Source organism: Neofelis nebulosa, chromosome 5 (genome assembly GCF_028018385.1).
Source record: "Neofelis nebulosa isolate mNeoNeb1 chromosome 5, mNeoNeb1.pri, whole genome shotgun sequence".
Taxonomy (NCBI): Eukaryota; Metazoa; Chordata; class Mammalia; order Carnivora; family Felidae; genus Neofelis; species Neofelis nebulosa.
Window position 1 is genome coordinate 76996452 of NC_080786.1, and position 15078 is coordinate 77011529.

At 37.5% G+C, this 15078-nt stretch overlaps 1 protein-coding gene across 1 annotated transcript in view; it reads right to left on the minus strand.

Annotated features, from left to right (window-relative positions):
• Positions 1–15078, minus strand: part of EHHADH (enoyl-CoA hydratase and 3-hydroxyacyl CoA dehydrogenase) — a 47053-nt gene that overhangs the window by 12164 nt on the left and 19811 nt on the right. The window contains exon 5 of the mRNA XM_058730719.1: positions 9354–9458. Coding sequence (XP_058586702.1) covers positions 9354–9458 — 105 coding nt within the window. The remainder of the gene's footprint in view (positions 1–9353; positions 9459–15078) is intronic.

Here is a 15078-nt window from a genome sequence, read left to right on the forward strand (position 1 = left end):
TTCTGACCTATAGATCTGTAAGATAATAAAAATTGGTGTTGTTTAAACTGCGAAACTTGCAGTAATTGTTATCAACAGAAGACTAGTATGATTTACAAATCAAATATCTAATGAAGTATTTGTATCCAGAGTATTTAAAGAATTCTTGTCTCTCAATAGTAAGAAGGCAAACAACTCAATTTTCTAAATGGGCAAAATTTTGAGGGATATTTCACCAAAGAGGATATATGAATAGCTAATACATATGTGAAGAGGTATTCAATATCATCAGTCATTAAGGAAATGCACATTCAAACCACAGTGATAACAAACAAACAAACCATAGTGAATGTGGTAGGTAGTCTCTAAGTAATGTCATTTTTGAGATTAAGTTACAAAAAGACTGGCTTCAGTCTCATTCACCCTCTCTTGCTCTCTCACCTGTTCATTCTAATGGAAGCCAGCTGCCATATGTGAACTGCCCTTTGGGGAAGCTCATGTGGCAAAGAACTGAAGGAGACCTTCAGCCAACAGCCAACGAGGAACAGGGCCAACACACCCTATGGGACTGAATCTTACTAACAACTACTTGAATGAATTTGGAAGCAGATTCTCCCCCATTCAAGCCTTGAGGTGAAAAGAGCCAGAGGCAGTACCTTGAATGCAATCTTTTGTGAAACCCTAAACCAGAGGACCAAGCTAACCACATCTACATTCCTGACCCACAGAAACTGCCAAATAATAAATGTTTGATTTTAAGCAGTTATATTTGGGGGTAATGTGTTATGTAGCTAGAGAGAACTAATATAGACCCACTAGAATGACTACTATCAAAAAGACATCACTACCAAATGTCGGTGATGATGTGGAGTAACTGAAATCCTCAGACATTACTTGTAAAAATCTAAAACAGTATACCTACTTTAAAAAGTCTCGTAATTTTTTAAAAAGATAAGCTTATTGTTCAACTGAGCAACTTCACTCCTAGGAATCTACCTAAGAAAAATGAAAACATATTTCCACATAAAACTTGTATATAAATGTCCGTAATAGTATTATTCGTAATAGCTCATCAACTGATGAATGGATAAAAAAAATGATGTGGTATAGTTATACATTCGAATACTATTCAGCAATCAAAATACTATCAGCAAACTACTGATACATGCTACAATTCAAATGAGACTCAAAACATTATGCAAACTGAAGGAAGCCAGATACAAAAAATTACATATCATATGATGCCATTCACAGTAAATGTCCAAAAAGGCAAATCTATAGAGACAGAAAGATCAGTGGTTGCCTAAGGCCAGGGGTAGGAGGGGGGTAAGCTGCAAAAAGACTTGAGGGAAATTTTGGGGGTAATGACAAGTCCTAAAACTGATACATGGCGATGGTTGTGCAACTCTATAAAGTGAATTATGCATCACTAAAGCTGTTTTTAAAAATGTGTAGAAATGAATTTATCAAGAAATATACAAGACCTTTAAGAATGTAACTATACCATTTTATTGAAGAACATATAATAAGACCTTAATAAAGACAGACACATGTTTCTGGATATAAACATTTAATAGCATGAAAATATAAATATTTTCCATATATATTATATATGAATTTCTCATTAGAACCCTTGTGGTTCTGTATTAAAAAAAATAATAACTCAACAGGGGCACCTGGCTAGCTAGCCAGTAGAGCATGTAACTCTTGCTCTCAGGATCATAAGTCTGAGCCCCACGGGGGTCATGGCGCCTACTTGAAATAATAATATTAATAAAAATAAAAAAAATTTGGGGCGCCTGGGTGGCTCAGTTGGTTAAGCGTCTGACTTCAACTCAGGTCATGATCTCTCTGTGAGTTCGAGCCCCAAGTCATGCTCTGTTCTCACAGCTCAGTGCCTGGAGCCTGCTTTGGATTCCGTGTCTCCCCCTCTCCCTGCCCCTCCCCCACTCACACTCTGTCTCTCTCTGCCTCTCTAAAATGAATAAATGCTAAAAAAAAAAAAATTAAAAAAAACTCAACAGAATGATTCTAAAGTTTGCATAAAAGAATAAATGTGTATGAAAACATTACATTATATGTTATATATTAGAATATACTTACATAAAATTCCTAAAAACCTGTTATGTCCTATTATAATGTTATCAGTCATAATTTTAAGATGTATGTCACAGAAATAACCAAATTCTCTTGTCACCTGCAATATAATAAACTCTCTTGTCAACTGCATTATAAGAAACACATTATCAGATCTTGAAATAAAAAGAATAAATGTGTAACATATTATGAAAACTGTTGTCTAAACCACTATCCCAGAGACTGTTTTTTTTAAAAAGTGCTACCATCTCTTCAAGGATACACCATTATATCAAGAAGGTACACTTCAGTTAATTAGACAGAAAACCTACCAGGCCTTATAAAGCAGTTTCACCATAAAAAGGTATATGAACGTGAACCTGTCTGGCATTGGTGTGTTATTATGTGTGCAGGGGAGAGTGAGTAAGGTTTGGATTTAACCATGTACGCATGTAAATTTATCTGTGAGGCATTGTATAATCTCAAAAAAAATTTTTTAACCTAGGAGGCAACAATACTTCTTTAATGCATGATTACTAAGTAGAATTGAAAATAATGGATTTTTAAATTAATGCTTTCCCATATGATGCTAATAACAGGATTCAAGAAAGGAGGGGAAGACAGTGGATAGCATATGGTCCCTGTTTGCCCTGCTATTGTTGGAAGGACATGAACTCTACCCAACAGGTTTCCAATTATTTGCTCAATTATGCAATGTATTAGCCTGATCCTCAACTTATAGGAAGGCAAGCTTAGCAGAGAAGGATGGAGACCTTTCCAGGGCCTACAGCTGATTTAATTCCCGATGGCCCAAAAGGAAGACAGGAATGGTCAGTGGGGAGAGGAGGGAGAAGGGCCAAGTATGTGGAGGACAAGTGGAGGAGGAAAGGGGGCTGAGCTGTCAGTGTTATAGCACAAACAGGCAGCTGGGGCAGTCTGTGCCAGGGACAGGTACGAGATTTTCAGAGTGTGTTTCTTATACACTTGGTAGTTTTAAAGTCTTGGTAATTTTAAATTCACTTAGATGTACCTACATAGTCTGAGCACTGGATCTCTGTCCTTGTGACCCTACCAGTGTTCCCGTCTCATTAGGACTGACTCCAACACCATAGTACTCATCAGAGTTATCCAAGAAATTTAAGAAGTTCAGATGCCCATACCCCACTGCAGGCTCAGTTAAGAATATTTAAGGGTGGGGGGTGCCTGGGTGGCTCAGTCAGTTAAGCATCCGACTTCAGCTCAGGTCACGGTCTCACAGTTCATGAGTTCGAGCCCCACGTCAGGCTCTGTGCCGACAGCTCAGAACTTGGAGCCTGCTTCGGATTCTGTGTCTCCCTCTCTCTCTGTCCCTCCCCTGCTCACATTCTATCTCTCTCTCAAAAAATAAATAAACATTAAAAATTTTTTGAAAAAAAAAAGAATATTTAAGGGTGGGGCCTACACATGAATATTTTTAAAAATTCAACACTTGATTTTGAGGTGTAGCCTCTGGAAAGTCCAGGAGTAGAGCATTAGGTCAGCCACTGCGTATCCAGGATGGCTGCAGCTGCTGGCAAACTTTGCCCCGGGCCAGAAACTGAAAAGGAAAGAAAGAAAAAAGAGGGAGAGAGAAGAAAAAAGAAAAGCCTGCTTAGTGGTGTGCAGTAATTACTGCAGTAATTATTGCTGATCAGCATAATGCTGTTATCCTGGGGATACTCAGAATCTCTCAGACTGCAGATGGGCATTCTGGGAACTACCATGGCACTTGTCCAGACCAGTCTAGGGCCAAGCTGAGCACATCCACTGGAGAGTTTTGGATCAGGGCGCAAATATAGATGCTTTTTCCCGGCTCAATTTCCTCTCTCTTTCTTGCTGTAACTATAAAGGAAGCTATTATCTTACAAATTTGTTCTATTAGAACAAAATATCTTCAGAATTTCCCCTTTGGGTCTACAGGTGTGGTGTTTTCAGTGTGTGTTTCTGTACACCTGGTTGTTTGAAAATCCTGGTAGTTTTAAACTCACTCAGCTGTGCCTACATAGTAAGAGAGGCAAGTATGGGCAGGACAGCACCAGCATTTGCTGCCCAGGAAAATGGGAGGGGAGGAACTAATTAGGGATTCAAATATGCTTATAATTGAATTATTTCCTTGACCCATTCACATTTTTTCCCTTAATTCTTTGAGGTATTCTAAGGCAGAAGAATATTCAAGTTGTGATAAAAAAAAAAAAAAAAAAAGCAAATCACCCTCCTAAAGGAAAAATAAAGAAGTGATTATTTTCCCTCTTTTCTTTCCGGGAAACTGACAGAAAGATATTCTCCACCTAGTTTAAAGGGAGACACAACATGCAATTTACAGAAATGGTTACCTAAGACATAAAGGACTGACTCCTCCAATTCTGACAAACAGTAAGCTGTGTTTGTCACAGAAGCTCTGCAAAGGACAGACAGAACCACTGCACTTTTCCAGTCTTACAGGAGGTCACCCTCAGAACTTGGGTATCACAGAAAAAGGAAGCTCCATTTAGACATGTGCTTCAGCCGTCTATGTGAGGCAGGGTCACTCTGCTCTTGTGAGACATGTGTATATAAATGTTCACAGAAAGCAAAAAAATTACAAAAAGCAGAAGATAAAATGGAGAAAAAGGCGATGAAACCAGGTAAGATTTGTTTAAAGTCACAAAATTGAAATGAATAAACAGACCAAAGTCTTTAGGCAGAATTAGAATCGCTAAAAATGGCTAACACGGTGCAGTAACAGTAACAGAACCAGGATTCATTACAGGGACAAAAACAGCATTAGGTTCCTGGGTTGAGGCCCCCAGCTGGATGTCCCCTGTGCTCATCTTTGAATAACAGCACACACTTTCAGCTTCACACCAGAAGCATGCACATGGGAACAGGGAATTCTTAGTCTGGAAATAAGCAGGCTGTTGGCCAAATGCAAGTGCAAATAAATAGCATTTTACAGGACCCTCTCTTCCCCAGTTTAGCAAAGCAATCTGGTTTGGCCAAGTAATTTGGAATTGCTCTGCTAAATCCATTGCACTGCACTGCAGTAGTCTGAGAAGCTTCATATAACAAGAACATTAAGATGCCTGAAGCTAATTAACTTTCACAGTCAACTCTCCAGGATGCATGTTAAGTTTGCAGAGAAATTTGCAGCTACTTCCCAAATCATATTTTTAGATATATGCTAACCTCCTATATTCCCCTCCCACCCATAACTGGTTCCAAACTGCTGATTGTAACGTTGACCATTGGAAATTGAAACTAAAGAAATTCTTTAATGGTTTCCATGTTATTATTTTTAAATCAACGTTTCACCAGGGGAAGTGGGGGTGGGGTGAGGGTGGGAGCGTGGGGTGTGAGTTGCCAGGATGGAGTGGGAATAAGCTGTATTAGTGAAATAGTTTTACAAATGGGAAAGGAGAACTCAATCATTTTACATGTATTTTAAAAATTGAGGTATAAATCACATACCATAAAAGTCACCATTTTAAAGTTTACACTTCAGTGGTTTTTCTCATACTCACAAATACCTATTATAAAATATAAATATATGTTTATAAAAAATTTTTGTGGAGCCTCTCTTTCAAGTCAATCCACCATTTTTGTTCTGGCAAATAACAACATACTAATAGCTATATTTAAAAGCAAACAAAGACCCAAAAGAAGAAAAAGAAGAGGAGGAGGAGGAGGAGGAGGAGGAGGAGGAGGAGGAGGAGGAGGGGAAAGCCTGGAACAAAAAGAAAGGAAAAACACAAGACCTTAAATGAAAGTGAAAGGCAAAATAAATAAGCCTCTCTAAGCTATGCATTTTGTAAGATAATGAATGGCAAATGTACATACAATTTTTTCAAGTAGTCCTTTGTTGATTTGCACTATTTCTCTACCTTGTATCTCTGGCATTTACCTATTACAGCAGCAGCAAGGAATCATAGGCTTCCAAACAGTGGAACTCATTCTAAAAACAACAGCAACAAATAGTAAAATTCCCAGAGTTTTCCATGGGATTCTAAGCCTTAATCCCCAAAAGACACACAGTGGAGCTGCCCAGGTTGTAGCAAGAACCAAAAACTGGAGCTCAACCATTGGAGCCTGGGAGGTCTCAGACCAGGATCTGAAACCAGCTAATTTTATTGAATCTTTTCCTTTTATTGATAAAGCCCAAAAAGCTAATTTAGTAAGATCGATAGAAGATTGAGACTATATCATCCAGGTCTCCTGACTTCCTGTCCTGAGCTCATTTCTCTACAGAGAAATGCACCTCTTCCTGCATCTCCTCCACACTGGCCAGGCATCCATTTTTCCTCTGGGTAAATTTAATGACTCAGATATTAGGAAAAGATAAGCCTTTAAAAAAAAAAATCAGAAGTCTTCGTTACCTACTACCCAGTGATAAAAATTCATTACCTATCACAACCAGTGATAAAAATTTCTTGGTTTATTTCCTCATGCAAATATGCACATGAAGACATAAACACACACATTTGTGCAATTTCCTACCTCGCTGTTTTCTACTTAGCATTACATGTAAGCATTTTCCCAAATTCTTCAAATTCCTTAAAAAATGGAAGTTTTAATGGCTGATTAGTTTGCTTCATTGAGATCTATCATCTTTTATGTAACTAATCCCCTAAAATTAAATTAGGTTTTTGAGTTGTTTCCAGTATTTTACGATGATAAACTTCAGTGGGTATCACTGTACACAAATCTTCGTATACTTCTGTGATTATTTCTTTATGATAACTTCCTAAGAATAGAAATACTAAAGCAAAAGATGTGAGCAAGTCTCAGTACCTAACTGCCAAATTGCCTTTAGGGGAGATGTATTACAAGCAGTACAATAAGAGCTTGTCTAAGCTCAATCTCACCATATTATTTTTCTTTTCCAATTTGCTTGGCAAAAATTACTATCTTCCAGTTCACTAGTGAATTTTTCATTACCCATCAAGTTTAAAAAGCATTTAAGAACCAAATATATACTTACTATACAACTCAGTAGCATTATTCTTAGGTATTTACCCAAGAGAAAGGTAAATATGTCTACAAAGACTTGTGTAGGTCCAAAGTGAAAACAACCTAAATGTCCATCGACTAATAAATGGGATAAGCAATGTGCGGGACATCCATACTGTGGAATGAATGCTATTAGGTAATTAAAAAAAATGAAATATTATTACATGAAACAACCTGGATGAATACCAAAGACATTATGTTACGTGAAAGGAGTCAGACATGACAGACTACATGCTATATTGTGATTCCAACTTTATATGAAATTCTAAAAAACAAAAACTATAGTAACAGAAAGTAGGTCATTGATTATCTGTGGCCAAGGGGCAGGGAAGAGAATCTACTGAAAAGAGGCATAAAAATTTTTTTTTTTTTTTTAGGGTAATAGAACTATATACTGATTGTGATAGTAGTTACACAGCTACAAACAATTATAAAAATTCTTCAAACTCTATACTTGAAATGGGTAGATTTTAATGTGTGTAAAGTATACCTCAATGAAGCTGGAAAAAATAAACACAGAAGCAAAGATTACTTATGAAATTTTTTGAGAGAAATTAAATTATTGTAATTTTTGCATATTTCCTTTACTTTCAGGGCTATATTCATACTCTATGTAGCTATAATTATAGAATATATGTAAATTTATATTTTGGACATTTTTATCCACAATGTTACATATTTCGGTATAGTTTTCATGATTATAATTTAAAATAGTTATACATAATTTCCCAAAGCCCCAAACCATTTCCCTACTGTTAACAGGTGAATTGCTAAATTTTAAAGCAGAGGATTCCTAAAAAAAGAAAGAATAAAGAAAAATAAAATAAAATAAAGCATGGTTCCTTCTCAATATTTGGACGCCACCAAGTGGAAAAACTGTGCAATGTTACTGAGATTGAAAAGACCATTTTATAAATTTTATAAACAGTAATTTAATGCTTAGTTTTCTAATTTAAAATTTATTTTAAAAGTTAAATAAATTACAAAAATTAAAACGGAGCATTTTACAGTTTACTGTAAAAAGACCATGATCCTCATCTATCTCTTTTAGTTACTTAACTCTCAAATCTCAATCTAGGGAATTCAGTTAAGGACAAGAACTTCCTGTGGAAACCTAGTTCTTTACAACCTAAAGCCACAGGTGTAACTGTTAGACATGGGTCTATCATAAGCCTCAAGCCAAAAAATCACGAATGGATTTCCAAATGCAAATAGCCTTTGTTGTCAGCCGGGCGACTTCTAACGAAACTATAAGCTCTGCCAGGAGGCACAATGAAATCAGTGATGAAAAGTTGGTGAAGACTGGAAGGCAGAGAAAGACACCAGGAAACTCATTCCCTTTTGGGCAAAGACTTGCTGATTCTCTTTATGAGTCACCGGGATTTTCTCTCCACGGTCCTGGACTCTCCAGTTCAAGCTTTTCCTATTGCATTGAAACAGCAACTGGCTAGAGCCACAAAAAGGAAGATTATTTCAGGGAAGTGTTTGGTCCCTGCTGGGGTCAACAAAAGAATGGCTTTTTCAAAGGAATGCCTCTGAGTGACACTGAGCCATTGCCTACCACCAAGCAGAAAGATGAACATGCTGCTCTGTCTGTGACCCAACACTGCTCCCAATTATTTTTTCTGGCACTCTTTAACCCTCTCCATCTTGCTGCTGCTCTCCATAAATTGAAAAGGAATAGTGCCACTCCAGAGAACTTTTAAAGGGATGCCATGAACCCACAAAATGAGAAACCAGTGACAGAAAGAAAATACAAGCTCACTGAGACAAAGCTACGGTTTTATTGCGGTAAATTAGAGACGCTTGTTTCTAGTTGCTGAAATGTCGGCTTGTTTTCATTTTAATTATTTCTTACAGAAAATTCATTATTTCAAAACAAAATCAAAAGGTACTAAACGGTAAACAATGAAAAGTCTTCTTCCAATGGCTTCCCTGGCTGACCAGCCCCATTCTCAGAGGCAACCATGAACCATTTCTTGTGAATCTTTACATAAATATCTTATATGTAGAAGAACAGTTACATATACACATTCTCTCCATATAGACATTCAGTCCCATCCCCCTTTCCTTTTTGCACAAATGGTGAATCACTGTTCACAGTGACGCTTTTCACTTAAGAGTAGGTTAGATCATAGCATTCATACCAAATCAATACGTAGTTTGTCATTCATTTTAAAGTTGTATCATATTCTATCGCATGGATGTACCATAAGATATTTAAGGAATTCCTTATTAAAACGAAAGTTTAGCTTGCTCCCAAACTTGCGCTATTTTCTTTATTATCTTCTTACCAGAAATTCTCTCGGCGAATTTGATTGCTTCTTCAACTGGGTCTGAGTTCACAATTTCATCTAGAATGCCCAGCTTGAGTGCTTTGTCTGCCAAAATGTGTCTTCCTAGAACAAAACAAAATAAAACAAACCCAGAGAACTGTGTGAGATTAAAGCAAAAGCATTACTTTCTCTGGTAAGGAAGGTTATCTTTCCTGGATACAAACATCTATTCCTAAATGAAATAAGTAAGTAGCACGGTAGAAAGTAGTAGACAGGTCACTGCAGAGGTAACCAGAAAACTTAGTTCAAGCTTCAGCTCTACCTTCTACTCTTTGTGTGATGATGAAGCATTGTAGAGAGACCACACCTTCCTCCTAGGTAAATGGGAAAAATTATGCTTACCTTGGTAATTCTGAGTATCAACTGAGAATAATACATTTTCTTTATATTCTGTAAATCTCTATAGAAGCACTTTGTTAACTATAAGTCTCTATAAAAGTGATGATTGGTTTTTTGCTAATAATAATAGAGGTAGTAACAGCAGAGCAGTAGCAGTATCTGTCTTACACCAACATACATACCGACACTGATTGCAAAAAACAAAAAACAAAAAAAACAAATAAACACAGTCCTAAAACAGAAATAGAGCTGGGAAACAGGGGGAAATTAATGATTAAGTTGACATTATGTAAGTTATCAAAATTACACAGGACAAATGGGTGGACTTCTGTCATTTTTTGCCAACCCAGCATCTCAACCCCACCCTAAGTTTGTGGAATTGCTATTGTGTGAGCTTTGGACCCTGCCTTTTATTGCAGTAGCTAAAAGGGAAGCAGAAGTGATCAGACAATTGTTCCTTCAGGTCCACGCAGTTAGGGTGTGGCCCATGACCCCAAGTTTGGTGAGAGGAGTGCTCCATAGAGGGTTTTTAGTCTGGGGTAATGACACTAAGCGGCAACTAGCGACATCTAGCGTCGGGTGGTGGCACTGGCGGCCTCCAAGTATAGAATGGCAGCTTTAGGGTGTTAAGAAATTTGATGAGGGGCGCCTAGGTGGCTCAGTCAGTTGAACGTCTGACTTCAGCTCAGGTCATGATCCCCCAGTTCGTGGGTTTGAGCCCCATGTTGGGCTTTGTGCTGACAACTCAGAGCCTGGAGCCTGCTTCAGATTCTGTCTCCCTCTCTCTCTGCCCCTTCCCCACTCATGCTCTGTCTCTGTCTCTCAAAAGAAATAAACATTAAAAAAAATTAAAAAAAAAAAAGTTTGATGAGCATCACTCCTGAGTTCTTCACCAGGTGTAAATATGTAAATTAATCTGAATATTCTGAAGTAGAGGGTTAAGGGATATAAGCATCCCTTATCACAGGGTCAAGAAGAAAGGAAACAATAACACCTGGCTTGCTTGCTTTCTTGCCAGTAACATCTTGCCTTGTGAAAGTGATCATCAGATCAGTCTTGGTGGCGATAATTCCACAGTCCTTGCTGCTCTTACAGTGTTAGTGGATGCCATCTTTGAGACAAACCCTCCATTCCCGGTTCTTAGTAGCGCTTCAGAGAGTTAGAAATAGGTTTTCTTGATTAGAGAGACAGTTCAATGATTTTTGGCAGGAGTCACTCTGCAAAAACATTATTTGGTTAGTTTTCTGGAAGTGCCTTTGAAAACAGGCTCCCAGATTTCCTCCTGGGGTGAGGAAGGCGGTGAAGAGTGGATGAGTGGCTGCGGGGGTCACATCTCCTGTGTAGAAGATCACTTGGGTGAGGGGTGAGTGCCCAGCCTGCAGCCTGCAGACAAAATGGAAAATGGAAACCTGAGTACTAAAAGGGTGTTTGGGGAAACTAGTAGGAAATGTGAGCTACCCAAAAGATGCACTGAAAATTCCTTCAGCTGTGATGGTCTCTTCTGGCCTGGATTTCACAAAAGTGCAGGTGTATCACTACTGTTCTTAGTGAGATTCTAGGTACTTTTATTGTCTCAAGGGCCTAAAGACGCAGCTCTGTATATACAACCCAAATCTTCAGGCTCAGATTTAAGCTTGCTTTTTCTCTTTCTACTTCAGTGTAGACAACAACCACTGTCCAATGGACTTTAATAAGACCCCTGACTAGAGCTACTATAAGGAGACCCAGGGTAACCAAAGTTCAGACTTCTCTTCTTCAAAGTGGGTAATCTCAATTTTTTCCAATGTTTTTCACGGCTTCTTTTCCAACCTTTAGAACATTTTTGCCTACATAGAATCCTTTCCAGATGTCATTTTAAAGTCCCCCTAAAATTGTACAGACAACGTAAAAAGATAGGTGTATGATTCTGTTAGTTTTCTTCTAACTCACTGTGACCTTTTCTATGCAAATCAAAATCCATCATATTCTTAGTTTTTACTTCTTCTCTTCATCAAGTTAAAAATAGTGATATTTCTATAAGCAGCAGTGCTTTGGAAAAGGCAATCCTAGTTCACTTCATTTCTTTTTGTCAAAGCAGCCAGATTTCTTCCTGATTTCCCCCAAGATACACTTGCCTTCCAGACTTAATGATAAAAACAGAGACACAAAATTCTTCAATATTCCCCCACATGCTTCAATTTTTGTAAACCTTAGGCTTTACAGACTCATTTCACACTATTATAATTTCCCCTATATTTTCTTCTGCTTTGCTTCCTTTCTATTTCATCTTTTGCAGAATGAACTGTCTTCTGTGCTTTGAATTTCTGTAGTCTGTTGGATAAGCATCATCTTAGGAATTTTACATTTAGATACTTAACATACTGTACATTTCTTAAAAGTGTACTTATCATAACATTGTAAATTAAAACAATTTCTACTTTAATTTATTAAAGACAAGTTTAGTATATTTAGTTTTTCTAACTACCCTTTCATAAGATTTAGAACACCCCCCCCCCCCCATGATTTGAAAGAAAAAATAAGCCTTTTTTACACACATAGACTCATGTTATTTTCTAATTTGGACCACATATACACAGTTTTGTATTGTGGTTTCTGTGCCTAAGAAAAGAGATCTCAATTAGCAATTCTCAAACTTTTTAATCTTAGGATCCCCTTCCACTCTTAAAAATAATGGAGGACTCCAGGGGCACCTGAGTGGCTCAGTCAGTTAAGCGTCTGACTTCGGCTCAGGTCGTGATCTCACGGCTTGTGAGTTTGAGCACCACGTCAGGCTCTGTGCTGATAGCTCAGAGCCTGGAGCCTGCTTCGGATTCTGTGTCTCCCCTCTCTCTGCCCCTCCCCCGCTCATGCTCTGTCTCTCTCTCTCTCAAGAATAAATAAACATTAAAAAAAAAACAACCTATAAATAAATAAATAAAAAATAATGGAGGACTCTAAAAAGCTTTTATGTGGATTATTTCTTTTTTTTTTAATTTTTAAAAATGTTTATTTAAACATAAAGTCACCCAGGTGCCCCTATGTAGATTATTTCTATCGGTATTTACTGTATTAGAAAGGAAAACTGGGGTGCCTGGGCGGCTCTGCTGGTTAAACATCCAACTTCGGCTCAGGTCATGATCTCACGATTTGTGAGTTCGAGCCCCGCGATGGGCTCTGTGCTGACAGCTTGGAGCCTGGAGCCTGGATTCGGATTCTGTATCCCCCTCTCTGCCCCTCCCCTATTCATGCTCTGTCTTTCAACTCTCTCAAAAATAAACACGAAAAAAAATTTTTTTAAGTTAAAACTGAGAACTTTAAAATGTTTATTGCATTACTTTAAAATAACAACGATAAATGTTAACATTGATGTTAACATGAATAAATTTTTATGCAAAATAACTATTTTCAAAATTTTAAAAGCTTAGTCAGAGAGTGTCATTAGTTTACATTTTTATAAATTTCTTTCAAATCTGGCTTAGTAGAAGACAGATGGATTCTCATTATCTGCTTCTTCATTCTATCTGTTCTGACATCATGTGGCATACAACAACCTCTGGAAAATTCTAGTATACATGTGTGAGAGAATGAGTGGAAAGGCAAATAATGTCCTATTGTTATGAAAGTAGCTCTGACTTTATGAACCGTCCCGAAGGATCTTAGGCATACCCAGGAGTCCCTGGACCACACTATAAGAACTTCTGATTTAGATTATCATTTTAAAGACTGTATAGAATCCTAGAATAGAATTCACAGTCTTTAAAATGATGATAATATATGACAAATGTATGACACATTCATGTACTAGGGTCGTGTATTATCTAATCTGATATATGTTATTGCTGCGTTGGAGCGTGGGTACTAGGATCGTATATGAATGTTCCATACATTTAGCATTTATTTGTGGCTGAGTGATTTTAGTTATTTTGAAAGTAATCTTTTGCTTTGTTTTATCCTTTGGAAGCTTGCAGGATCCATTTCCTGGAAGTTCAAAATCTTTACCAAAATACATCAGGGAATTGATATCTCCGCATCAGTTTTTCCAGGAAAATGGTGAGCCTGTTGAAACATGATCTCTGATTCCATTTCATATCTGAAGAGTTTCTTCTATTTTTTCTTTTGGTTACTGCTTCTCACATCTTTGCTTCATGCTTTGAGAGCTCTTATTATTCATAGCAGAGACTCTGATTATATACCTTCCATATCTGTTGCTTTCCTTTACATTTTATGTATCTTTTTGTTAAATTCTTCTGACTTCACCGAATTCCATAAATGTGCCTCTGTTTATCCTCCATGTTGCTGACTGAGTTGTCTGTTTGATCATATCTTCTTTTTATTGCTTCTAAAAGAAGTTATTTAGGCAAATGTTTTGCTTCCAGATAGTGTGTTCTTATTTAACAAATAATAGATGTTCTTTTCTAATTTAGAATATTTTCTAAAATTGTCATTTTCTTTAATCTGTTTCATATGAATGTTTCACTCTTTTTTTTTTTAATATATGAAATTTATTGTCAAATTGGTTTCCATACAACACCCAGTGCCTGTTTCACTCTTTTAAAGCCACAGAATATCTTTATAGGTTTTGGGTTTAGTGTTAAGGTTTTTTTGTTTGTTTTAGTCACAGAATGATACTTGCTGATACATATTATCACTGCCTGGGAGCCCCGGCTAGTAAAATTCACCCTCAACCTCTTGCTCAAATATAGAGAAAACTCACCTGGACTTAACCCACCTGAAAGGCAGGTAGGATAAAGATGCCACTCACAACTTCTCCCCCACTGTTCTAGATGGTAAGACGCTCAGCGTCTAGAGCCTGAATGTATCCTTGTCCTGGGAATGACCATAAAGAAATTCATGGACTAGAGCAAAGCTCTGTGAGAACAGAGCAGGGATTTTGTGTGCTGTTCAGTGAACAAGGAGGACGAGCCATAAAAAATGAAGCAGAAGCAAGAGCAGGGAACTGTAGTTCTTGTCACTTGATCGGACAGAGAACATCAGGGAATGAATTGCAAGGTGCTGTAGCAAATCTTTTGTGGTTACTGCTAAAGATTCAGCTGTTTCCGGGTAGCATTTTCAGGCAACTGTGGAAAAGCAACGGTGGCTGCTATAATTGCTCCACTTTCCAGAATTACCTCTCTAATGGTTTTCAGATCAGAAAAGGTTAGCTACTTACTTATTAATTTCATTTAAATCTGTTTACTTATTAACTTCCTACGGGGACAGTGCCTACAAAGCCGGTGTTTTTACAGCATTAACATCAGTAGGGGATCTTCAACTTTCAATAACAATTTTTTTAGCATAGTCGGTTAGGGGAAAAAAAAAACACCTTCCAAACCGAACAGCAACAGTCGTAATAGCATCATTATTA